Here is a 26,089-nt window from a genome sequence, read left to right on the forward strand (position 1 = left end):
CTCCAGTGCTTTAAGAAGCTGCTCTGCCTCAGCTCCAGGAGGACTTGGGAATGATGCTGGCAGCAAATCCCATGGATTGGGTGTCCAGGATGAGGACAGATTGAGGGGCTGGTGCTGGAGGGTGTTCCCCAGGTGTGTGGGGAACCCTGATCCTGAGCTGCATCCAGCTGGATGTATGGAAGGGGAATGGAAGGTGCTGGGATTTCTGGAAAATACCCAAAGGCATGGTTTGGGGATGGGGTCAGGGATGTGCAGTGTTTCACTGTTCAAGATTTTCAGGAAAATCAGAAGTGGGGTTTAGTTGCAAGTGGGGATTAGGGGAAACATCACCTTTAGCCATGGTTGTGTTCAGCAGGGAGCTCTGCTTCGTGCAGCTTAACAACAATTTCCCTCCTTTTCCGTGAAGAAAACAGCAAATTCCAGTAAAAAGCCTCCTGTGGGCTCCTGGTCTGGAATTGCATCCCAATGGTGGGAGTGTAAAGAGAAATCACTGGTGCAGAGCACCTGGGCTGGCTCCCTGTGCCAGAATTCCACCTGCACAGGGTGTGGGAATATCCTGGGGACGTGCAGGGAATCACTGGAGTGTGGTGGGGTCACTGCTGGTGCTCCTCAGCTGAGCAGGGGAGATGCTCTGTCCTTCCAGGCCCCTTTCTTGTGGGTCTGACCTGGCCACAGGACCCTGGGAAGCTCCTGGAGCCTCACTGGACTCTCCTCCCTTTTCTTTAAAGAATCATATTTTGTGTGGTTTTTTTTACTCTTCATAGTTCATTGACAAGTTTAATTGCTTTCAAAAATGACATAATTTTTCTTCCTCGTGCCCATCCTGGCAGGTGATTTTGTTCAGCACGTGTTTTCCAAAGGTTTTGTGTATTCCTGAATCAGTCAGAAGGAATTCCAGCACGTTGTGGGCAGAAAAAAAAAAAAAAATTCCTGGAGTTCTGACTCCATGCCTGCTCCTTGATTAAAATATGAATGATCTCCTTTGGAGCTGGAGGCATTCTTGGGAGCTCTCCTCACAAAGCAGGAGATGAATCTGTACCCTGGTTTTCATACATTAACTCATAACAGCATTCTCAGCTGCCTGATTCCAAGGAGACCTCCCAGAAATAAATACTTCCCCTTTTGTTCCAGACTTCACACAGCTCCTTTGAAAGCAGCAGAGTGGAGCTGGTTCTCCCATTCATGCAGCACTGAAAGCCAGCCCCAGCTTTGGGGAAAACTTCAAGCTCTGCATTTTCTTCTGCTTTCAGCCTCCTGGCGTGGAGGGAGGGGAATATTAATGCAGATTTTAATTGGAATATAAATGCAGGCTTTTAAATCCCTTGCTGCTGAGGAGAGCTCTCTGTTCCTGGCTGGCTCAGGAATGTAGCAGGAGAGGCTCTTCACCCACCTCTCTTTGCTCCTGTGTTTGTCTACAGCCAAGGGATGGCTTTTTCCTTCTTTCCAGCTGCTCAGTGGATCAAAGGAGAGAATTTTCCTCATCTTTTCCACCCAGAAAACGGCTGTTGCCAGGCAGAGGGAAGGCCCATCCAGATGTTCCCTCTTCACATGTTTCACATGCTGGAAATAGGGAAATGCAGGCAGAGAGAGGGAAAACCAGGATGTCCTTTAGGATAAAATCCTGATTTCCTGGCCTGTGACACCTCTCTGGTTATTTGTACCTTTGCCTCCTGCATCCCAGCTCCTTTTGGCTTTTCAAGTGCAGCCTAACAAAGCCAGGGGAGGTTGTTTTTATTTCCCCTTGGAGAACAGAAGAAAATGCTGGTACTTGAAAGCTCCAATAACTTTTCATCTGAAGGTGTTTCATGGCTGTTAATTCTTAATCTTGGAGCAACCTCCAGCTACAGGAACTTATTCCTGGGGTTGTAGTCCCTGGGGATGAGGCAGAGTTTTGTTTGAGCTGGTTCCCAACTCCAGTGTGGAGCTGAGGAGTAGAAGGGAAGGTGGAGATGACTGGAAGAAATCCGTTGGACTTAACCTGAAAAGTTCATTTGTGAGATTGTCCCTAAAAAGGGACTTTGGACAAGGGTATGGAGTGATAGAACGAGGTGGAACTGACAGGATTAGGTGGGATATTGGGAAGAAATTCCTTCCTGTGAGGGTGATGGAGCCCTGGCACAGGTGCCCAGAGAAGCTGTGGCTGCCCCTGGATCTCTGGAAGTGCCCAAGGCCAGGCTGGATGGGGCTTGGAGCAGCCTGGGACAGTGGAAGGTGCTTTTACAGCCACCTGGAATCTTCTCTCTTCACCTTGTGAAGGTGCTCTGGGGCAATCCTTGTCACCTGACCTTGTTTTTGTCCCCTGGTTTTGCCCCAGGGTGGCTCTCAGTGACTGATACTGGAGCAGATGGGGAAATGTCAGGTCCTGCAGGGAATGCCCCACATGAAATGTCAGCTCTGTCTGTCTGTTCCAGGATGATGACTTGGAAGAAGGGGAAGTTAAAGACCCCAACGACAGGAAAGTGAGGCCACGGCCCACCTGCCGCTTCTTCATGAAAGGTAACCACGCTCTGGGGCCTGGGAGGAGCCAGACGTGCTGGAATTGATCCTGTTTGGGGATTTTTTTTTCTCCACTAAGCTGCTGTTACGTGATAAATTCTGCCCCAGGCACCCTCTGTGTCACCTTCCTGTTTCTTGGTGGCCAAAGCTGAATTTTCATGGAGCCACTACACAAAAAGGGCTTTGCCCTCAGCGTGGTGAGCCTGCAGGAGGTAAATAAAGGGAAACTTGAGGGGGTTTTGGAATAAAACACAGAGGTTGTGGCTGCCCCATCCCTGGAGGAGTCCAAGGCCAGGCTGGACAGGGCTTGGAGCAATCTGGGATAGTGGAAGGTGTTGGGATTGGAACTGGATGAGCTTTAAGGCTCTTCCAGCCCAAACCATTCCATGATGCTGCTCCCTGCCTCACCACTGTTTGTTTGGGATGCACTGTGGTGCTCTCAGGTTTCCTGTGAAAGGCAAAGCTCCTGATTGGAAATGTTTGTCATTAACAAATGAGGATCTCATGGGCTGATTCCTGCATTTAATTACCGGTGTATGTCCATCCCTCTCTCCCCGCTGGAATGAGGTTCTTGTACGTGGATCCATCCATGTCTGGATCTGTTTGTCCCCTCTGGCAGGTGGAGAGTGACAGATACCTCTCCATGTGTGTGAAAACAGGTAAATCCCAACCAAGCTGCAGAGGAGAAAACTCAGACACCTCACACAACATTACTCCTTCGAGGATTTTAAATGCCTGATGGGGTTTGAGAAAGGTCAAAACACCTCAAACAACGTTACTCCCTAAAGGGTTTTGAATGCCTGATGAGGTTTTTTGTGGCTGTGGGGCTGAGGTGCTGCTTGCTGGTGGAAGGCAGGGATCTAACAGCTGTGTGTTCCCACAGGGCACTGCACCTGGGGCATGAACTGTCGCTTTATCCACCCCGGAGTGAACGACAAGGGAAATTATTCCTTGATCTCCAAACCTGAGCCCTTCTCCCCCAACGGTGCCCCTCCCATCGGGCCTCACCCGCTGATGCCAGCCAACCCCTGGGTATGGAACCTCTTGTGTGGATTTATGGCTTCTGCAGCATCCTCCCCATCCCTGGAAGTGTTCAGAGCAGGGTTTTGGAAAGTGTCCCTTCCTCTGGAACGAGATGAGCGTCAAGGTCCCTTCCAACCCAAACCATTCCACAATCCTGCGATTTTTCTCCTCTTTTTTTGAGCTAATATCTCAGCAAAATTCAACCCACAGCTGCATGTGTGATTATTTTAAGTGGAGATCCTGGAGTTGCCAGTAGAGGGGGGTAATTTTCCACGCTTTCCCAGCTCAGCTCTGCCGAGACGACTCTGGAGTAACTCTGGGGTAGCTTTACAAAGCACAGCTTTGCTGTTTAAAACTAACTCGAGTGTCTTCTCCTGCTCTCCTCCCCTTTCCAACAGGGAGGCCCAGTGGTTGATGAAATCTTACCTCCACCTCCTCCAGACCCTCCAACAGAAAGTGCCTGGGAGAGGGGACTCCGGCACGCTAAAGAGGTAAATTCCTTCCTCAGGGAATCGCTGGCTGCCTCCAGAATCCACTGGGAAAGCTCTTTCTTGGAGCATGAGTGTCTTGCTCTTTCTCTATTCCTTTTGCCTTTTAACCTCTTAATTATGTTTTGTTGTACATCACAGTTGTTAAACAAGAAGAGCTCAAATGCAGGTTTGGGCGAGGTTATATTTTTTAAATAATGGGAATTTGTGGCCCTCAAGTCCAGCCCTCCACAAAGCAAAGCTTTAAGCTGATCCAATTTCCCTCCCTTCAATCCCTGTTTCTCCAGTTTGTGATCACTGCAGGGGGGAAACTTCTGTTTCCTGCTGTTCTGAGCTGGTGGAATAGGGAATTAATCAGGAAAAGTCCAGTATCCTGCACATTCTGAGGGAAGAAGGTGCTCTGGCTGCAGGAAATCTCCCGAGGGCAGGATTTTGAATATCACAATTTCTCCCTGTCCCAGGAACCTTCTCTCCTCACGCTGTTCTTTGTGCTCTGACAGGTATTAAAAAAAGCAACTATGAGGAAAGAGCAGGAGCCTGACTTTGAGGAGAAGAGATTCACTGTGACCATTGGAGAGGATGAGCGGGAATTCGACAAGGAGAACGAGTTTTTCCGGGACTGGAATTACCGCATCACCAGAGACGTCCGGGACCCCGCGTAAGAGGCACTCCTGGGTTTGCTCCAGGGATAGCTGGGTGGGAATGCAGTGCAGTGAGGCTGGATGGGGTTCACTTCTCCCTCCAAAATGAGGGAATGTCACCTCAAAAGGTGGGAACAGCTTCCATGAAGGGGGAGGTTAAGAACTTGAGCCGCCTCCGCTCGCTCTAGTTCAACCCCACCTCCCTTCCCAGTCTCCTTTAACCCTTCCTGCCTCCAATCTCCTTGGAATTCTGCTCCCTCCTGAGCTCTCTCCAGCTCTGCATTGCCTCCTTCACACCAGTGCATTCTTCCAGCTTTTTTTCTCCTCTTTTTTTTTTTTCTTATCCCAACCATGAGAATTTAAAAATATTCCAGCTGAGGCTGCGGAGTTGGAGCGTGTTCGGTGTGCAGGAGCTGCTGGCCCCAGCTGGGGCTTCCTTTGCTCTGGTGCAGAACTGGTTTAACAAACACCTGAACTGGTCCCAGTTAAACTGGGCAGAAGCAAAGCTGGTACCTGGCCACAACCAGCACCCTCCATTTAAGTGGTCAGGTGATTGAGGGTTCTAAGGTGAAGTTTAAAGTGTTGGAGGCCTCAAACCCAGCTCTGGGAAATTGTTTGGTAGTTCTCGAGCCAAGGAAAGGAATGGGAAGAGAATTTTTGGGAAAGAGGCTTGGAATCTGCAGGGATAGAGGTGGATTTGTCTCTCCTTGCTCGTGCATCCTCTCTTCTTCCTACATGGACAGATAATGGAAATATTTCCACTCCCAGAGGGTTTGCAAGGCTTAGTTCTGTTTATTTTAGAGTGGATGAATTACAAAAAAGCCTCTAGAAAGGAGTGGATTAAGCTTTTGTTCAATGTTCTTTGATTTCCTCAGGAGTGCAGTTCCTTTCCCTAATTTAAGAAAAAAATCAAACCCTGTCCTCAGTTCTGCAGCCTGAAAGAAAAGAATTTTCTAAAATATTAATATTTTCCTGAGTTTAATTAGCTCTGGATCCTGGCCTTGTGTTCCTCTCAGAGGCACCTGGGGTTTACCCCCAGTGTTCTGGGTGCTGTTCATCCATTATTTTTATTTTATGGCTGTCCTATAAAATGTACCAGCAGCATTTTGGGCCTCACTGATGTAGGAATTGTTAAGAGCAGGCCTGGTTTTCATATAGTCCATAAAACAAATCTATTGGACATAACAAAAGTCATCTAACAACTGGAATTCCTGAAAACTCAGGGCTGTGTGAGCAGCCTGTGGCATTAAAATATTGCCATATTAAAATGTAATCGTTGTGTGTGAAGGGAAAAGTTATGAATCTGCTGCTGTAAACTCTAGAAAATGCTGATTTTTCTCCCCCTCCACACAATTTATTGCCCAGTTGGACACTTTGCAGCCAACTGAGCCCTGGAAGTGCAGCTGGGATGTGGAAAATGCTTTCAGCACTGTCTTGTGACATGACTTGTCTCAGTAGTTCATGAATCCCTTTTTCTTTTTTGAATAACTATAGGGAGGTGGACATCAAAGAAAACATTAACTATGGGTAAGCAGGTCTTTGATTCCAGTACTGTTACAACTGTAAGAAAATTTTCCTTTGCCTTTTTTTTTTTCCATTGCAATTCCTCCAACTTCCGAGGCCACAGACCGACCGCTGTCCCCTCAGCAGCTGACTCAGTGGATATATTGGATTATTTTGGGGGTGATACCAATTATTTTCTAATGATTTAAGCACTGAATTGCCCAAACACACAGCAGTGATCCTTTCTGAAATAAAATAAAACCCTTCCACAGTATTATAAGAAGGGGAAATTTGGGCTTGAGGCTGTGTGAAAAAACAGTTTCCTTTCTGGTGTGGCTTGAGATGTTTTTCTGTCTCTTTGAACACCTGATGTCACTGAATCCAGGCTGGTTTGGGGTTGGCATCAGGAGTTTGTTACTGACTGAAGCATCCCAAATCCTGGTTCTCTTTTCCTTGGCTTATTTGTTTCAGTCCAAAAGAAAAATCCTAAATTACTTAAAAGCAGTGAAAGAAATACAGGTACCACTGAACTCACAGGACAGTACCTACATCTTAACCTGCTTTAGGTTATTTGGCACTTTGAAAATGCATTAAGTGACCCTTTATTAATTTTTTTTTTTTATTATAAATCAGAGTCTCATTATGGATAATGGGGAATTTGGGAGCACTTGCTGTATAATCTTAGCTCTGCCACCAGCTCCTCTGTGGCCCTGGAAGTTTCTTATTCCCTGTACCCACCTCCCCATCCTCACAGTGATCTGATATTTGCACTCCAGGTGGTTGGATGTTGTTGAGTTTGGGGAATTAAAACCATCAAACAAATAGAAATCAGGAAATGGAGGGAAGAGCTTTAAGGAAGGTGGAATTTCAATCCTTTTCCTCCCCAAAAAAAGCCTGAGTTCTGCAGCTGTGTGTGTGCCACGTGCTCACCAGCCCATGGCTGGGCCAGCAGCTGATTCCCACTGGAGAATATCAGCTGGAGAAGTGGTGCCTTCATTCCAAGGGATAATTCCAGGTGCAGAGTGTTGCTGACCTGCTCCCAAAGCTCCACTTCTCCCTCTGGACAGCTCAGCACCAGCTCCTGTCCGCTGCTGGTGGCACTGGGATGCAGCCATCACTCCAGGGGCAGGGAACTGGGGGGGATCTCCATCCCTTGCACTCCTGAGGGTGTTTGGGATGAGCTGTGGGTGCATGGGCAGAAATCCCAGCTCTCAATCCATGAGGCAGAGCACGTCCTGCTCCCTTTGCAGGCACTGGAAGTGGCTCTCCAAAGCACTTTGTGTGTTTGCACCGCATCCATTCGAAGGCTGCGCTTTTGGTAGCTCTTCTTTTCGGTGTTTATCAAGAAGGGTTTGTGCTTTTCTCTGATAAGCCCCACTTTCAAATGGCTGTTTGGTTGGGCTGTGTGGAAAATAAACATCTCTGTGCAGCCCTGCTGCGTTGAGCGTGGTGTTCTTGTGGCGGTGACTGAGCTGACCTAGAACACGCAGTTTTTGTGGTGCCAGGGTGCCGTCTCCCTCTCTAACATTCCCTGTTTTTCATTGTAGGCTTGATCCCTATGCAGATCCCTATTATGACTATGAAATAGAGCGTTTCTGGCGTGGTGGGCAGTATGAGAATTTCAGGGTTCAGTACACAGACCCCGATCCCTACCGTAACTACAGAGTAAGTAAGGAAATTCCCCCTTCCCCCTTTTTCCTTCCCAACTTTCTTCCAGGTTCTTCTGGGGCCCTTGGCAAGGTTCCAGTGCAGTGCTTGAAACAGGAGTTTTCAAAGAGTTAAATCTTAGCTTAATTCCAGCACAGAGCACACTGGAGGTGAGGGGATTGGAGGATGTTCTGTTCCAGCACCATGAGGGTAAAAGCAGCGCTCCAGGCTTGGGAGCGAGGTTGGGAAGCTGCCTGATGGAAAAGGATGTGGGGTGCTGGCTGGCAGTGGCTGAGAAGGCCACTGGGAACAGCCCTGACACGGCCACAGCCCCAGGGCAGGGACTGTCCCCTGTGCTGGGCACGGCTGAGGCCACACCTGGAGTTCTGGGTCAGGTTTGGGCCCTGCCAGGACAGACCCTGAGGGGCTGGAGCACATCCAGGGAAGGGAATGGAGCTGGGAAGGGGCTGGAGAATTCCTGAGGGAGCTGGGAAGGGGCTGGAGAATTCCTGAGGGAGCTGGGAAGGGGCTGGAGAATTCCTGAGGGAGCTGGGAAGGGGCTGGAGAATTCCTGAGGGAGCTGGGAAGGGGCTGGAGAATTCCTGAGGGAGCTGGGAAGGGGCTGGAGAATTCCTGAGGGAGCTGGGAAGGGGCTCAGCCTGGAGCAAAGGAGGCTCAGGGGGAATTTCTGGCTCTGCACAACTCCTTGACAGGAGAGGACAGCCAGGTGAGGGTCGGGTTCTGCTCTCAGGAACAGGGACAGGAGGAGAGGGAACGGCCTCAAGCTGCACCAAGAAAGGATTGGATTGGATTTTAGGAAAATTATTTCATGGGAAGGGTGTAAAGCATTGGAAAAAACTGCCCAGGAAAGTGGCAGAGTCCCCATCCCTGGAAGTGTTCAAAAACCTGTGGATGTGGCACGTGGGGACATGGTCAGTGGTGACCTTGGTGATGGTGCTGGGCTGAGGGTTGCACTTGATGACCTCAAGGTCTTTTCCAACCTTAACAATTCCATGTGTGAGATGTGAAGGTGGTGGTTCCTGCTGCTCCTGGGCTGCTCCTCAGTGTAGCAGCTGAGCAGTGCTCTCCCATCCTTGGACATCTTGGAGAGGGAGGGAGTTTCCAGGAAAGAGCCTGCTGAAGGAAAGGGTTCCTTGTTAGTTCTTGGGAAGGAGAGGGTTAGATTTGGGCAGGTGTGCTCTGTGTACCTGCAGAGGCTCCAGCCTGGCTGTGCAGTGCTGCTGGGGCTGCACGTTGGGATTGAAGCACAGGAAAGCAGCAGCCAGCTGCTGAAATCCCAGGAGTTGGCTGGTGTTAAACCAGGAATGCATCTGGATGAAGACAAGGCTCTGAACTTTTCCCTGCTCTTCCTTTTCCCCTCATGCAAACTTTGTGCCTCTGGAGCAGTGACCAAACCCACCAGTCCTGCTCAGGGGTGAGCTTTCCATCAAATCCTTTCAAAAGTAGCTTTTCCTTTGCTCTAAATCCTTGTTTTCTGCAGAAGCAGTGCCCAGACAGGAGCCTGGGCCTCACCGTGGCCACACATGACCAATTATTTTCCTGGTGTTCGTTTGCAAAGTTAATTAGCTGGTTATAGAAAGACTTGTAAACATCAATACATTAATTCAATAAGCTTAATAAACCAAATTAATCCAAGTGTTGCCTTTGAAAACAACAGTTGTGTGGGCTGTGATGCTGTGTTGTGTCCGGGTTCTGCTCAGCAGGATCCAGGTTATTGATTGATTGTCATTGATTTGCAGATTATTGATCTCAGTCCTTTGCTGAGGCAGGATGTCATTCCTGGCATTCCCAGGCTGGCTTTGCTGGGAGCTGCTCCCACAGCATCACCGTGGTTTCTCTGTTCTTTTTTCCAAGGAAAGAGAGCGAGAACGGGAGCGGGAAAGAGAGAACAGACAGCGGGAGCGGGAACGGGAGCGGGAGCGAGAGCGGGAACGGGAGCGGCGCCAGCGGGAGCGCGAGCGGGAGCGGGAACGGGAGCGCGACAAGGAGCGGCAGCGGCGGAAAGAAGAGTGGGAACGGGAACGGGAACGAGTGAAGAGGGACGAGAAGGACCGGCAGCACAGGGACCGCGACAGGGACCGCGACCGCGACAGGGACCGGGAGCGCGACAAGGACAAGGACAAGGCGAAGCCCCGGTCCCCGCTGCTCCCCAGGTAAGTGCGGGCTGGGATCCGGGCTCGGCGTTGCCACTGGTGGCAGTGAGGATGCTGGGGAGTGTGAGAGCTGAGGAGAGGAGTGGTCAGTGAGCCTCGTGGCCACTAAGTGGAGCTGAAGCATCAGTGAAGATGAGTGTGCATCACTCCTGAGAGCAGGAGTGGCTTTTGGTATGGAGATGTTCGGCTCCTCCCTCCTCCCTTCGGGCTGGAGAGGTTTTGGGAGCATGAGGGACTCCTGCAGGTTGGTTCACTGTGGTGACTCCCTTTGAGGAGTCAAAAGTCTTTGTCTAAAGTCTCCCTTTAGAAATGTCTGTCAGGAGAACCAGGGCTGCTTTGGGAGTTTGTGGATAGGAAAAGTATCTGGAGATTTAAGTACAACTGGAAAAGGTAAAGGAATTGTCCTTGGAATGAGTCACTGCTCAGTGGAATTGCAGCATGAGGTTGGGTGTATTTCCTCTGACCAGCCATTGTTTGTGGAAATCCCGGCTGTGACCTGTATGAAAGAGAAAATGGAAGCAGGCTGACTGAAAGTGCAGGAATGTGATTCCTGTTTTGTTCCTCTGTCCAATGATTTACGTACCCTGCCTTCCCAGCCTCCTCTGTCACTCGTAAAGCACCGGATAAATATCCCAGTGGAATGGAAGCTCTGACATCACAACCTCGTTCGGTTCAGAATCATGGAAAAATGTCACATTTTTTGCAGGACATCTTGGAGCAACCTGGTCTAGTGGAAGGTCCCTGCCCATGGCAGGGGGGATGAACCTCAGTGTCCTTCTCAACCCAGCCCATTCCACGATTTTGTGATCTCCAGGAAAACTGCTTAACAGTTTCTTGGGAAGAGTGCCAGGCAGAGACTCCCACAGCGTGTGGAGCACCTTGGGGACACACAGGCACGTGTAGGGCAAAGAGAAGTGCAGGGAAGCTGTTTCCCAAGATAAATTGGAGCTTTTCCTGCTGCCTGGTGTCTGTGTTGTTCCTCTGCACTGGAGGAAGGTGCGAAACACGACGGGCATGAGGAAGAGCTGGATCGATGAAGAGCAGGGCTAGGAATGGCAGGAATGAGGCTCCACGTGGAATCAGGTGGTTTCAGGTGGGAGCAGGGCTTAGTCTTGAATCCAACCCAGAATTTTTATCTTTTCATTGCTCAAAGGTTATCTGATTTTCGACCCTCTTTCCCAAGAGGAAGTGACAGTTTCAGAACGGTCTGGAGGAGCAGCAGCAGCTCCGGAGCAGTTATACTATAATTACACGTTCCGTTTAATTATAATCTTCACTTAACAACCACGATTTGTGCACCTTAATTACCACATTGCCCGGTGGTTTGTGCTCTCCTTGGCTTGGTGATGGGACAGGTCTTGTCCAGACTCATGTGATTGGAGATGATGTCAATGAAAGTGATGTCACCTGCTTGGCAGCTCAGGGTCATGAGTCAATGACAGTCACCGTGACCCAGGGCTGAGCCCGCTGCCTGCTCCTTCCTTGGCACTCCTGAGTCCTGGGGCAGGGCTCTGCTGGGAGAGTTTGGGCTGCCCAAAGTGCTGGGTAAGAGCAGTGGCCATGCTCACCCGTCTTGGATCCAGCTCATTCCATGAACCCACTGAGAGCCCAGAGGTGGGACTGACAGCGTTCATGGATACACATTCCCTGCTTCCCTCTTGTACAAGGGAGCTGGGGATGCCTCTTGTGTCTCCAAAACAGGCTCCTTGAGATGAGTCTTGGTCATTTAAAATTAATTTCTGATGCACCTCTTTTGGTTTTTTTTTTTGTTTTAAGTCTGCAATGGAAAGAGAGTTTTCAACAGGCATGGAGTGGCAGAGAAAGAGGGAATGGCCTTAAGTTTGAGGGAATGCAGGGTTAGATGGGATATTGGGAAGGAATTCTTCCCTGTGAGGGTTGTCCACGTTGGAAGGAACCCTGAAGCCCATCCCATCCCCTGCCATGGGATTTCAGTTCCCACAGTGGACATCCATGTCAGCATGACCCCGTCACGCAGCTCTGCAGGTGTCTGTGGAGAAAACAAACCTGCAGAAAGAAGTTTTGAAAAAGCTTTTTAACAAGTGAAAGCGTAATTCCAGCTTTTCCCTTGGAGGGCACATCCCTCACCCGTCACTTGGCGTTTCCCCAGGAGTCCCTGCCACGCTCGTGCTGTGACCTGGCTCTGGGCTGTGTCCCACGTCACTCTGTCACCAGCTCCCAACTTCCTCATGGCAGTGCAGTGGCTCGAGCTGTCTCACCTTTTCTCCAGATACCTCCGTGCCAGGCTCCAGAGGGGCAGCTTTGGCATCCTGGGATTGAGCAGCTCCCGAGCTTGCTGAACGTGTCAAACCTGGGATTGCTGGGCTCTTCCTGGGAAGCAGGATGCACACAGTGCCACGGCACACACCCCTGGCTCTATTTATAGACTCTGGGCTTTCCCTAATTGCTGGATCCCAGCTTTTGGCAGGTCCAGCCTCTGCGGGCGGTGCTGGGGGCTGGCTCATGCCACGGCTGCCCGTTAGCATTCCTGCCGCTTCCTGGGCCCACGCAGAGCTGCTCGCTGATGGGCTTGGAGAGCTCCTCCACGGGGCTTGGAGAGCTCCTCCACGGGGCTTGGAGAGCTCCACAGAGCTTGGAGAACTCCTCCACAGAGCTTGGAGAGCTCCTCCACGGGGCTTGGAGAACTCCACAGGGCTTGGAGAGCTCCTCCACGGGGCTTGGAAAGCTCCTCCACGGGGCTTGGAGAGCTCCTCCACGGGGCTTGGAGAGCTCCTCCACAGGGCTTGGAGAGCTCCTCCACAGGGCTTGGAGAGCTCCACAGGGCTTGGAGAGCTCCACAGGGCTTGGAGAGCTCCACAGGGCTTGGAGAGCTCCACAGGGCTTGGAGAACTCCACAGAGCTTGGAGAGCTCCTCCACAGAGTTTGGAGAACTCCTCCACAGAGTTTGGAGAACTCCACAGGGCTTGGAGAGCTCCTCCACAGAGCTTGGAGAACTCCACAGGGCTTGGAGAGCTCCTCCACAGGGCTTGGAGAGCTCCTCCACAGAGCTTGGAGAACTCCTTCACAGAGCTTGGAGAACTCCTCCACAGAGCTTGGAGAACTCCTCCACAGGGCTTGGAGAGCTCCTCCACAGAGCTTGGAGAACTCCTCCACAGAGCTTGGAGAACTCCTCCACAGGGCTTGGAGAGCTCCACAGGGCTTGGAGAGCTCCTCCACAGAGCTTGGAGAACTCCTCCACAGAAGTTGTGCAAGCAGCACTGAGCTTTGCCAGGCCAGAGCTGAGGATGTTGGTAATTCCAGGTCACTCCGTCGGCGTTGGGGCTCCCACAGGAGCTGGAGGAAGGAACAAACCAGGACCTACAGGATCAAGGGATGAGAGAACCCAAACAGCAAATAGCCAGGAATACAGGAACAAATTCCATTCTGCTGAAAGCAGGAAGGTTTAACCTGATCTCTGAACAGCAGAGGAGTTTAAGGCTGAAAGTGTGGAGAAGCCAGAGGTGTTCCCAGCAGGGCTGGGTGTGGAGCTCAGGAGGAATAGAATTTAACAAAGATTTAAACCCTGATGCATTCAGGAACAAGTATTTCTCCTTGAACCTTTGGAAAGAAGAGGCTGCAGTGTTTGGACTCCAATGAGATTGTCACATATGGATTGGCCTTTTTTGAAGGAATTAAAAAAATTTTCTTCCACTACCTGTGCCAAGAAGGAGAGAGAGGGACTTTGAACAAGAGCATGGAGTGACAGGACAAGGGGGAGATGGATTCAAACTGACAGAGAGGAGGTTTAGATGGGATTGTGGGAAGAAATTCTTCCCTGTGAGGGTGGGGAGGCCCTGGCACAGGTACCCAGAGAAGCTGTGGCTGCCCCTGGATCCCTGGAAATGTCCTGGGCTTGGAGGGTGTCCCTGCCCATGGCAGGGGTGGGATGGGATGAGCTTTAAGGTCCCTTCCAACCCAAACCATTCCATGATTCTGGGAATGTTCAATTGCTGGTTTAGGCATTGGGGTTTTTTTTCCCAAGCTTAAGATGATCACTCCAAGAAGTTTAAAATCTGAGATTGCACTGCTGGTAAAACTGTTCCTCCCCCTCCTCCTCCTCCTCCTCCTCCCTCCTCAGGCATTGAACACTCAAACAAGCCAGGACACTTTATGATCAATTAGAGGGATAACTTGGCTGTCTGTCCTCCTGCTCCCATCTCCAGAACGAGTTCTGATGCCCCAGGCTGGGCCTGATTTTTGCTGAGTGCAAAATTCCTTCTTTTTCTCTCCGTCTTGCCAGTGGAGCTCCCTGTTGTGCAAAGCCTTTCAGGGATAAAGAAGTGACATGAAATATGTCCTCTGAAGAAACTTAGAGCAGTGCAAGATGTTCTGACCCTTAGCTGGGGGCAAAGGCTCTACACACTGAAATAATTTCCTTTAATCCTTTCTGTTGTTGCCATAGGCCTTTATCCCACTGGCATCTGAGGGAATCTGTTTGTTCCAGGAGCTGATGAAGCAACCCAGTGTTGCAGGGCCCGTTGGTGGCTTCAGGACATCATTCCCAAGGGGCAAAGCTGGCACTGATGTCCCTGTGAGCAGGGACAGGGCCCAGGGAAGGGCTGGAGCTTTCAGGGGAGGTTTAGGGTGGATATCAGAAGAGGTTCTTCCCCCAGAGGCTGCTGGCACTGCCCAGGGAATGGTCCCAGCCCCGAGGCTGCCAGAGCTCCAGGAGAGTTTGGACAGCGCTCCAGGGGTGCCCAGGGGGGATTGTTGGGTGTCTGCAGGGCCAGGGGTTGGACCCACCAGGGACAGAAGGAACCTCAGTTTTGCTGCCCCTCAGCTGGGGTGGCGCTCGGTGGTGTTGACCAAGCAAGGAGGAAAAAGGTCCATGAGATGGGAATTGGTTTCTTTCCCACCTGGATTTTCTCTCCAAGGAATGCTGGGGGTTCTGGTGAGGAGCAGCATGGCAGAATGGAGTGAGACACTGTCATCTCCACTCTTGGAATTTGTCCCAATGTCTGACCTAGAAGCTCTTCCCACAAAGACCAGACAAGCTCCAAGCTGTGCCTGGGGAGGCTCGGGCTGGACATGAGGAGGAATTTCTTTATGGAAAAAGTGACTGGCCCCTGGAATGGGCTGCCCAGGTGGAGTCCACATCCCTGGAGGTGTCCAAGGAAGGACTGGATGTGGCACAGGATGTGGTTGCAGGTTGGACTTGATGACCTTGGAGCTCTTTTCCAACCTCAGTGATCCTGGGATTCTCATGATACGGAGCCCAAATTCCAGGGAACACCAGTGCCAGGTAGGATGAGGAGGAGGAGGAGGCTGTTGTCCTCGGAGATGTTCCCAGGAGGTGACAGCAGCTCCGAAGGTGCCAGGAAGGGTCTGACAGACCATCCTGTCATTATCACACACTTTTTGGAAGGAAGTTCCCTCCATCAGGACTAAAACCGATTAATGGAGAGCACTTAGGCAGCCATTAAAAACCAAAATAACCCTGGCAGTGAGGACTCAGCAAAGTCAGAAAGGACAGGTCATAAATCCACATAAAACCTTTCCAACAAGGAACATTCAGCTTCTTCCCAGCTGCTCCCAAGGTGTCACCTGGAGCGTGAGGTGCTGCAGATTCCAGGACAAAAGGTTACGTGATCCCATGGCCGTGCTCACCCTTGTGTTGTTTTCTCAGGCTGGTTCAAGTTGACTTTGTTAATCTCTGAGCACCTTAATGAGCAGGATAACCCAGGCTCTGGAATCAGTGCAGGTTATCCAGGGCCTGCAAGTCAGAAAGTGTTGGAATGAGCTTGATTAGATAAAGGAGTGGCAAAAAGAAGGGAATGCAAATGGAGTGATTCATGGTGGTGTGTGCACCACAAAGCAACTGAACTCGGGGGTTTTTTTGGGAAGAATCTCTAATTCTGAGTGTTCTTTGGTCGTTGTTATCTTTCCTAAGAGCTCCTGGTGGACTCCCAGTGCTGCCAGCTGGAGTTGTTCCCTGTTTTTTGGGTGTAGATGTGCTGAATGAAAGAAAGTAGCTGTCAGTCAGCTTTGGGGGGCTTAGTGATGGCATCTCATCCTGCTGCCAGAAGATGGGAGGATGGGGGATTTGGGATCCTCTTAGTGTTCCCTGTGGAAATCTGTTATTTCCTAAAAGACATCCTTCATTTGTTCTGTTTGTCCTGCCACAGGAGGAGGAGCAGGCAGGGCAGACAGCCGTGTGCCCTTGCTGGTTTTAGAGTTGGGCATTGGTTAAAACCCTGGAGTGCCCTGATTTAGTCTTATATCCATGAAAATTGAGTGAAGAGGGGGAAAACCAGCCTCCATCCAGGGGCATGGCTCTGCTCTGCAGGTGCCTGCACCTCCCTGGGCGGCTTCTCAGAGCGCAGGGAATTAAGGGAAGCATGACCCCGGGCTGAGATGGCTTTTATCTGCTGCAGCTGGAGCTGGACCTCTGCTCCTGCACACTCCAGCTGTTCCAGGACTGCTCAGAGAAGGAATTCCCTTCTTTTCACACACAGAACACACCCCGTGCCACTCCAGGGTTCTTTGGGATCCCAATCCAGTGCCCTGCATGGAAGCTCTGCTGTGATAAACACGATAACAACTTGTTTACATCCCCGTTTTTTGTGGTGCAGCTGCCAGCCAGAGCCATGGAACCTGCTTAGACAGCTCTGCTTTCATTTCTGCTCCCAGGACTTGGGGGAAGTTGGTGATAAGAACAGCTCTGCTCCAGATCCAGGCTGGGAGAGCTGGGGGTGTTCACTGGAGAAGCTCCAGGGAGAGCTTAGAGCCCCCTCCAGGGCCTGAAGGGGCTCCAGGAGAGCTGGAGAGGGACTGGGGACAAGGGATGGAGGAACAGGACACAGGGATGGCTCCCACTGCCAGATGAGATGTGATGTTGGAAAGGAATTCTTCCCCTTGAGGATGGAGGTTGCCCAGAGCAGCTGTGGCTGCCCCTGGATCCCTGGAAGTGCCCCAGGCCAGCTTGGATGGGACTTGGAGCACCCTGGGATAGTGGAAGGTGTCCCTGCCCAGGGACTGGATGAGTTTTAATGTCCTTTCCCACCCAAACCATTTTGTCATTGCATGATGATTAAGTCTGTGAATCAAACCAAGCTTTCCAAGTTCTCCACAAAAAAATTCCTGCTGCCTGGAGTTTCTGTTGGTTCTTGAGCTGCTGCCTCCAGCAGCAGGAGAAGAGTTTTGTCACCCTAAATCGAGAGGAAGGGCAGAGAGTGACTCAGATGTGGATATCAGGGAATGTGATTTTCTTTGGCATTTCAGAGATGGAGTTACTGGGAGATCCCCCAGCCTGGATTTTAGTGGAACAAGGTAATTCCAGGGCAGGATCTGTTCCTTCTGCTCATGGAGAGGAGGCTCTCCAGGCAAATGCTCAGCCCTTAGGGGAGATGCCATCTCAGATAGCTTTATCTCCCTGCTGGGATGATTTCATCCTGGAGGTTCAGATTGTATCTCCACTCTTTAATTTCCAAGCCTCTCCCCATCAAGCTTTGAAGAAATCCTTCCTTTTTTTTTTTTTTTTTTTTATTTTATTTTTTTTTTTAAGTGACTGATAACTCAGCTTCAGATGGTGGAAACATCTTGACAAAGGCATTTTCCCTGCTAATATTTCACCAAGATCAATGGGCAGCAGCTCCAAGGCCCTGTCCTGGACACACGTAGGTGATTTTCCGGGGCTGTTGTCCCTCTCCATTACTCCAAGATAGGAAAAGTTCCTGCGTGCTTGCACTCTGCTGGAATTTATTTTGCAGCAATTCCTGGTCCCTTCACAACTGCCTTGGCACATGGCTCCAGTCATTCCTCGAGTCCATTTCCTCTGGAAAATTCCACTTGCCACTGAAGGAAAAGCGGCGCCGCTGACGCAATCCCAGCTTTCCTGCGAGAAGCACAAACGCTGTTAAATCATCCCTGGACTTTCCTCCTGGAGAAAACTGAGCTGGAAGAGCAGCCCTGGAGCCAGGCTGACGTCACTGCTGCCCAGGGGTGATAAGGTTTGGTTCCCTGTGGGAGCTGGGTCCCATCCCACGGCATGGGGAAGGACAGGAAACGCTTTTTCCCCTCCAAGATTAGAAATGCTTCGGCAGCACTTGCATAATACATGAGGAGAGCTGGGCAGCTCTTTTTATCTCCCCCCTCCAAAGCTTTGTTGGGCTCAGTGACAAGCTTCAGCCGGGGTTTTTTTGGGAGGCAGGTTTTTTTGGGAGCTGGCTGAGCCAGGCTGGGGGTGCTGCCAGCTGGAGCTGCCTCTGCTCCTCCTCTCACTGCCAAAGCCACGTTCAGCTTTGCTTCTCCTCCTGATTGCTGTCATTACATTCCAGCCAAATGGGCATCAGCGTGTTCCTTCTGGAAAATTTTCAGTTGTTTTAAGGGTAAAATTGCCTTTGGAAGCTGCTGCCCAAGTGATTCTTGAGGATCTGGGTGGAAATTCAGGTGCTTTTGGTCACTCTTGTCTTGTCTCTTCTTCCCTCTGATGAATTTTTTTAAAACCTTGTGAAAGAAACTTAGGAGTTAATTCTGAAATATTTCAAGTGTTTCCTGAAAGTTGGAATCTGGTGAAAAAGATGGGGATGAACACGAGAGTGTGTTTCTGTGCTGAAGTGTGTGAGGTTTGCCAGCAGCCTGGGCAGCTGTGCTGAGGGTGAGGATGAACTCCTGAGCTGATCCCATGGCTCACCAGCCCTGCAATTCTTCCCTCCTTTTCACCATGGCAGGTTGATCTCACTGAACCAGCAGCAAACCATTCTTATTTTTTTTAATTTATTGAATTAAGGAACTGGGAGCTTCACCCAGCACCAGATCCAGCACAAAATGAGCTGGCTGTAGGAGTGAAAGTGAGGAGAAATCCTCCCCTCCTCGTCTCCCAGCCGTGGGACTCATCCAGGCTGTGATTGGGATGTTCCTCTAGGGAGCTGCTCCAGCTCCATTCCCATTCTGCTCCTGAATTCCACTGGAGAAGACGAGTCAAGCAGCCTCAGATCCCAGTTTTAGGTCGAGTGAGTTTCTTTGGTGATGCCACACATTGGAAGCTCTGAGGAGAGGCTTTGAAATTGTCCTGACAGGAGCAGCATCTTCTTTTGTAGCACTTAGTGCTGAGTCAAAAAGCCAAGCACACCCCAAACTGAGGCTTTCTGTTGTGGTTTTCCTGGGGAAAAACCTTTCCTCCAGAAAGTGACTTCATCCAGAGGGAATTGCATCAAACCAGGTAATAGGTGCAAGTAAATGAGATTTGCTTTCAGAGTCATCCCTGCTCCCAGCTGGCGCCCGAGCTCTGCAGTTCGGCTGGAGTCGTTCCAGCTCCCAGGATCTGCTGTTGGATGTGAATTTGAGGTGGTTTTAAGGGAGAAGAAATCCTGTAGGATGCTTTTCTCCCTGCAGACTGGTTCAGGAGAGACACAGGGGCATTCATTAGTTCATGGACTCATGGAATATCCTGAGCTGGAAGGGACACACAGGAATCCTCAGCCCAATGCTTGGCCCTGCCCTGGACACCCCAAAATCCAACCCTGAGCGCTGTCCAAGTGCTCCTGGAGCTCTGGCAGCCTCAGGACTGTGCCCATTCCCTGGGGAGCCTGGGCAGTGCCAGCACCCTCTGGGGGAAGAACCTTTCCCTGAGATCCAACCTCAACCTCCCTGCCACAGCTCTTGGCTTCCAGAATTGTCATTTTGGACACTGCAGGAGAAACTTCTCCAGAGGTTTTATCCTGGATAAAGCTGCCTCTCTGCCCGCCTGTGCCAGCAGAATATTCCCCCTGCACCTCCCAAAGCTTCCCACGGGAAGGGCCATTGGATCAGGATGTGGGGCATTATCTGTGAGCATCCTCACGTGGTTTTCTCTCTCCTTTCCTTGCTCTTTATCCTGCTGCTTCGTGTGAGGTGTGCAGGCTTTTCCCAGTCTTCATTTTCTTCTTTCTCTGCACTTGGTTGATTTGAGGATATTCCAGAGGTTAAATTGGCAATTCCAAATGGATTTGTAAAGGAGCCCTTGAAGCCAGCTCGGGATATTTAATGTTGTCAGGTTATAAAGAATAGGTCCAGTGTGCCTCAACCCCATATTCCAAGTCATGGTGTTCCTCCAAGATGAAATACTCATGGAATTGTGGCAATAACGTGGAATACTTGATGAATGCACTGCAAATCCCCTGTGCTGAGTTAACCAGTTTGTGTTGGAGCAGTGCTGGGAAAGGGAGAGGATGGAATGGGGCTGCTGGGGAATAAAGCTGAGCCATGACCCTGCCTGGGACTCCCTTCCCGGGCACTCAGCTCCTCTGTGTGGGATGGAGGCATCCAGTTCTCTGCTGCAGCTGGCATGAGATTTGTGGAAGGGTGAACGTGAAAGGAGGAGTTTTCCTCTGAATATTCCAAGGGAGTTGTGGGACAAAGAGTAAAGTTGCTTTTACATCAGCAGAGATAAGGACAGAGTCAGATGCTGGATTTTTAGGTCAGCACATCCCAGTCCTGGGTTGGGGAAGAGGAAACTCGGCCAAAAAGGAGGGGATGAGGATTCTGTGAGGTGTGAAGTCTTCAAAGGGACAGGCTCCTGACCAAGAGCTTTCATTATCCTGGGGTTGGTTGAAGTGTTCCTGGAATTATTAGAAAACTCAGAGGTGGCTTTTTTATCTCAAAAAGGTAGAGGAAGTTGTGTGGGGAGTGGTTGCTTCAGTGGTGTGAGTAATGGGGTGGTACTGGCTGCAGCCAGCGGGGAAGGGGCTGTTCCTTCCCCAAATTCCCAGGGAACTCACTGCTTTGAGGAAAGGAATAAATGCATCATTGTCCTGCCAATTTGGTGAGTGCAAGAGACTTCAGAAAGATTTAATCCCTCACAAACTCTGCCTGAAACGTCAGGGAGAATCCTGGGGAGGTTAGAGTGAGGACAAGGAAAAATTCCAGGTTAAATCACCCAAGAGATAAGAGAGGTAATAAAGCCTCAGCCTCAAGAAACTCATCCTGGAGTGCTTCAGGAAGTGTCTGGTGCAGGTGCTGAAAAGTTGGCCCTGAATTATTTTCAGAGGGTTGGAGAGGAGAAAGAAAAGCTGGAGAACCAAAAAAAAAAGGGGAAATGAAAGTGGGACCCTTAAAAGGGAAGGGAAGGGAGGAGATGGAGAGTGAGGCCTGGCTGGGCACCTCGTTTGGTGGTGTTTGAGCAGCCAGAGAATAACCCAGGGATAAAACAGCCTGGTTTGTGGCCAGCTGGGGAGGGAACTGTCCCCTTTGGAAGGGTGACAGGAGGTCAGCATGTCTCGGCCTGGGACAGCCCCACGGGGTGTCCTGGTAATGGGAACATCGGAGTGATGCAGGCTGGGCTTGCTCCAGCTCTGTGCTGCTCTAGGGAGCACCAGCTTTTCCATTCCCTTCCCTCTGCCTTGTGTCTGGTCCTTGGACAGCCAAGAGCTGAGCCTGGAATCAGCCAGGAGGTCACAGAGTGCTCAGTGGCACAAAGGAGTTCACAAAATTGGTGCTTTGTTGGTTTACAGAGCAGTACTGGTTTGTAACTGGTTCACAAGCTGAGAGTTCTTGTAACCCCTCATCACCCCAAAATGGTGCTGGGATCCCACAGGGGAGATTAGGAGCTGTAAGGAATTAATCTAAAGGATAAATTCAGGATTTTTTTCCATGGCCCTGTATGTTTATTTATCCATTTTATTATAATACATTTCTCATTTCTGCTATTTTTCCCTGTCCCTTGTGTACCCACCTTTCCAAACCCCCCCCAGAATCCCAGCTGCTGACCTGCTCCTTGTTTTCCCTGTCCCTTGTGTACCCACCTTTCCAAACCCCCCCCAGAATCCCAGCTGCTGACCTGCTCCTTGTTTTCCCTGTCCCTTGTGTACCCACCTTTCCAAACCCCCCAAAATCCCAGCTGCTGACCTGCTCCTTGTTTTCCCTGTCCCTTGTGTACCCACCTTTCCAAACCCCCCCCAGAATTCCAGCTGCTGACCTGCTCCTTGTTTTCCCTGTCCCTTGTGTACCCACCTTTCCAAACCCTCCCAAAATCCCAGCTGCTGACCTGCTCCTTGTTTTCCAGCCGCCAGCCCGAGCCACCAAAGAAGGACAAGGAGGCCACGGCGCTGGGCAGCGCTCCGTCCAAGCGGGCAGATGAGTGGAAGGATCCCTGGCGCCGATCCAAGTCTCCCAAAAAGAAACTGGGAGTGTCCGTGTCCCCCAGCCGGGCACGGAGGCGCCGGAAAACCTCGGCTTCCTCAGCATCCGCTTCTGGCTCCTCAAGGTGAGGCAAGGAGGAGAGCCTGGCACGTCCTGGGATGGGATGGGGCTCCTTCCCTGTGGCCAGGGGAGGTGTGGAGGTGTTTGGAATAGGTTGTCCAGAGGGTTCTCTATCCCAGGGATAGTGGAACCCTGCTCGGTGGAACTGGATGATCCTTAAGGTCTCTTCCAAACCAAAGCATTCCATGGTTTTATGTTTGGGAAAGCAGTGCAAGACTTGCTGCTCAGCAGATGTGTAGTGAGATGGAATCCAAAGCAGGCAGGGAGCTGTGAGTGTTGGAGATCAGGAAAAGGCAAATCCTTGGAAAAGCCACTTTTCCAGTGAATTAGAGCAGGATGCAGTCCTCATGATAGCAGCTCACCTTGATGGAAACTGACCTCAACAGGAGCAGCAAGAGCTGGGAGCTGTAAAAATTGGATCCTGGTCACTCTGGGATGGATGGAGGGAGGAGTTGAGCTCACTCCAGTAAGAGCAGGTTGATGCTACTGGGAGAACTGGGATTGTGGGGGTTTGGCAGAGCCTTGGAGGGCTGGAATGGAGCTTGGAAAGCAGCAGTGTAAAACAAGATAAAAAACACCTTTCAGAAAGAAACTCCCTGAATCTGGGAGCCTGGAGGCACAAACTGGATCCATTTCCTTTAAATGCTTGAAGCTCCTGAGAGAGGGGGGAGGTATCCAGGAGGAATGAGGAACACCTTACATTGGAGATAGACATCTAAAAGCCAGAGCCCTCCTGAAGCAGATTTTCCTGCTGGGATCACTGCACCCAGTCAGGTGATCTGTCAGGGGATTGTCCAGTGAAAAGGCACAAAATACATGGAAGCAGTTCCCAAAAAGGATGGAAAATCAGTAATTAAAGGAAGGGAGGCTTATTTAAGGGTGCAAAGAGAGTAGCAACAGCAGGATCCTCCCTAAAAGAAAGCGGGGATTTGAGGAGAGGCTGTAAATCCTGACAGTTCCCCAAGGAGAAGGCTGGTGGGGTTTGGAGCAGAACTTAGGGAGAACATCTTTGGAAACAAGACCTTGGGGGCTTTTCAGGAAGCTCTGAATTTTAATATTTCTTTTCAGGAAGCTCTGAATTTTAATATTTCTCTTCCAGGTCCTCTTCTCGTTCATCCACCTACTCTGGGTCCGGCTCCTCCCGCTCGCGCTCCAGATCCTCCTCCTACAGCTCCTACTCCAGTCGCTCCTCCAGGCACAGCTCTTTCTCAGGCAGCAGGTCCAGGTAGTGACTCCTGGGACTGGGAACCAACGGTGGGATGGTTTCCAAAGGCTTCCTGACAGTTCCTTTTTGCTCCATTGAAATAAACCATTCCAAGCACTTGGCTGAGCGAGGCAGGCTGTGGTTGTGGGGTGAAGGAGATCTGTCAGCCACCCCCTCCTCTCCCCAGTGCTCCCAGCCACGGGTGCAGTGCTGTGGGGCTCTTTCCCATGCCAGTGGTGGATTAACATTCCCATCATTTGCATTTTCTGATTGGAAGAAGTTCAGCAGCATCTCTTTTCTATGGCGCTGGAATTTCTGTTTCAAGAGGCAAATCTTGTTTCTTTATTAAAGGAGTTGTGTCTTGTGATAGTCCTGACACTTCAAAGTAGCAATCCAGTGTCCCATGCTGATTAAGATTTATTCCTCTGCAACTTCCTTGCCCCTGCAGACAGTTTCCCAAGTCTGGAATATCCATAGTAGGAGAACTGGCTCCTTAGATAGGAGCTGAGGCCACACAGGTACCCGGAGCAGATCCCACAGGTGATGGCAGAACACACACTGTCACTTCTGGAGGCTGCTTTCTCCTAGCAGAAACTCAGCTGGGAGCTGATTCCATCTGGGAAGCAGAAGGAGCTTCCCCATCCATCCAGGGGCAGGACAGTGTGGGTGAGACCCTGCCTGAGGTGGCAGAGTGAGCTGAGCCCAGCTGTCCCCAGAGGAGCTGAGGCTCTGGGGTCAATCACCCCAACACCAGCACGAGCTCAGGAAACAGCTCCTGCCCTTTGGGATGCACCACTTAAAGCATCTTCTTGTGTCCCAGAAATGACAGATCAGTATTAGGTTTGGGTGTAATTTTTTTTGTCTTTCTCCCAAGTTTCTTTTGGTTTTGTTGCTGTTTAAAGGATGAACTGCTCTAGGGGTTACGGGACACGGAGTGATGAACATAAAACTCCAAATCCTACTTCCTTTCCTGTGTATTCTCCCTGAGGAGAGAATAGAGAGGATGGAGGCAGTGGAATGTGGAATACCTGGAGTGCCTCTTCAGGCTGATCCTGGTTTTCTTCCGTTTCCTACTTTTCCCACTGTCTGACAACAGAAGTTAAGTTTTGTTGCTTGGAGTCCAAATAAAAAACCAGGAGAAGCTCAGGACAGGTTCCTGGGGAGGGGGGAGTGGTGGCTGAATGCCCTGAGAGCCAGGAAAAGCTCCTGCAATCCCAGAGCCTGAGCTGAGTGATGTCTCCTTCCTTTCCAGGTCAAGGTCCTTCTCATCTTCTCCCTCTCCTTCTCCAACACCGTCTCCTCACAAGCCACTGGCAAAGGCTAAAGGGGAATTATTGCCACCTCCTGGGAAAGGGTAAGGATCCATCTTCCTCTGGATAGCTCTGAGGAGAGTCCAGACAAACCCCTCTGACCTTCAGGGGCCTCAAGCTGAAGGAATGGAGGATTAGGTGGAATATTGGGAAGGAATTGTTCCTGTGAGGGTGGACAGGCCTGGATCCCTGGAAGTGTCCAAGGTTGGATGGGGCTTGGAGGAATCTGAGATAGTGGAAGGTGTCCCATGGCAGAGAGTAGAGCAAGAATTTTGTGGTCCCTTCCCATTCAAACTATTCTGGGATTCTAAACCTGACAGAGTTAAGAAAGGTGCAGAATACAACCTTTATTGAAGAGTTTTTAGCTTGGCAAATTTAATTAAACAGTGAGACTTTTCCTGATTAAATCCAAGTTAAACTGTACAAGTATCCTTAAATATTACCTGTACACAAGTGTTTGAACACATGGTTTACTGCTGGAACATTCTGTGTGTGCAGATATATTTGTGTGATCTAAATGTACCTAATAGGAGCTATAAGAAAGTTTTGATTCCTTCCTTTTTTGTGGCTTTGGTTAATTTGTTTAATCCACCTCAGAACGAAGAAATGCTTCAGCCTCATCAACTTTTCACGCTGGAGACAGATGAAAACAGGACTGGAGCTCTCTGCAGCTGGGTTTGGCACATTCTGACAGCCCTGCTGCTCTTTTAAATTCCTGAAATTGCTATTTCACAAACCCTGCAGTGGCAAATTACGGGGACGTTGGAGGGTGACACAACACTGTAGTGATGTCACCTCTTCTAAGCTGACCTGCAAATAAATGACACCATGGGAATCCCCCTGAATTCTCCAGAATTTAGGACAATCCCCTTTGCCACAATTCCTGTCCCTTGTTATCCTGCCTTTTGGGGGTTTTCCCCTCCACTTGGGGCTCAGCCCTCCGAGGCCCCTGCAGTGCTCTCTGGCAGCGCTGGTTTGGTGACACCAGGGCAGCCTGGCCCAGCACAGGGATTATTGTCACTGGATACATGCCATGGGCTTAATCCTGTGTTCTGCAGGGGATAACTGCAGATGCTGAGCACGGGAGGAGGAGGAATTACCAGTGTGCTCGTGCAGCCAGCACCTCTTCCCAGTTCATGGGTGTGAAATCAGTGCTGGCATGTTCCAGGGCCTGAAGGGGCTGTGGACAAGAGCCTGGAGGGACAGGACACAGGGAATGGCTTCCCACTGCCAGATGAGATGGGATATTAGAAAGGAATTCTTCCCCTTGAGGATGGAAGTTGCCCAGAGCAGCTGTGGCTGCCCCTGGATCCCTGGAAGTGTCCAAGGCCAGCTTGGACAGGGCTCAAAGCAGCCTGGGCTAGTGGAAAGTGTCCCTGCCCATGGCAGGGGTTGGAATGTGATCTTC

The 26,089-nt window shown here is 50.5% G+C and overlaps 1 protein-coding gene across 2 annotated transcripts in view; it reads left to right on the forward strand.

Annotated features, from left to right (window-relative positions):
- Positions 1-26,089, forward strand: part of ZC3H18 (zinc finger CCCH-type containing 18) — a 43,479-nt gene that overhangs the window by 7,048 nt on the left and 10,342 nt on the right. Inside the window, exons 4-13 of one of the 2 annotated variants that reach the window (XM_058845729.1) lie at positions 2,412-2,496; positions 3,380-3,528; positions 3,918-4,010; positions 4,508-4,665; positions 6,143-6,175; positions 7,699-7,816; positions 9,674-9,972; positions 21,971-22,171; positions 23,267-23,392; positions 24,624-24,725. In XM_058845729.1, the coding sequence (XP_058701712.1) occupies positions 2,412-2,496; positions 3,380-3,528; positions 3,918-4,010; positions 4,508-4,665; positions 6,143-6,175; positions 7,699-7,816; positions 9,674-9,972; positions 21,971-22,171; positions 23,267-23,392; positions 24,624-24,725 (1,364 nt within the window). The remainder of the gene's footprint in view (positions 1-2,411; positions 2,497-3,379; positions 3,529-3,917; positions 4,011-4,507; positions 4,666-6,142; positions 6,176-7,698; positions 7,817-9,673; positions 9,973-21,970; positions 22,172-23,266; positions 23,393-24,623; positions 24,726-26,089) is intronic. The other variant, XM_058845730.1, reaches the window with a different exon arrangement.

The sequence above is a fragment of the Poecile atricapillus genome, chromosome 10, assembly GCF_030490865.1.
Source record: "Poecile atricapillus isolate bPoeAtr1 chromosome 10, bPoeAtr1.hap1, whole genome shotgun sequence".
Lineage (NCBI taxonomy): Eukaryota > Metazoa > Chordata > Aves > Passeriformes > Paridae > Poecile > Poecile atricapillus.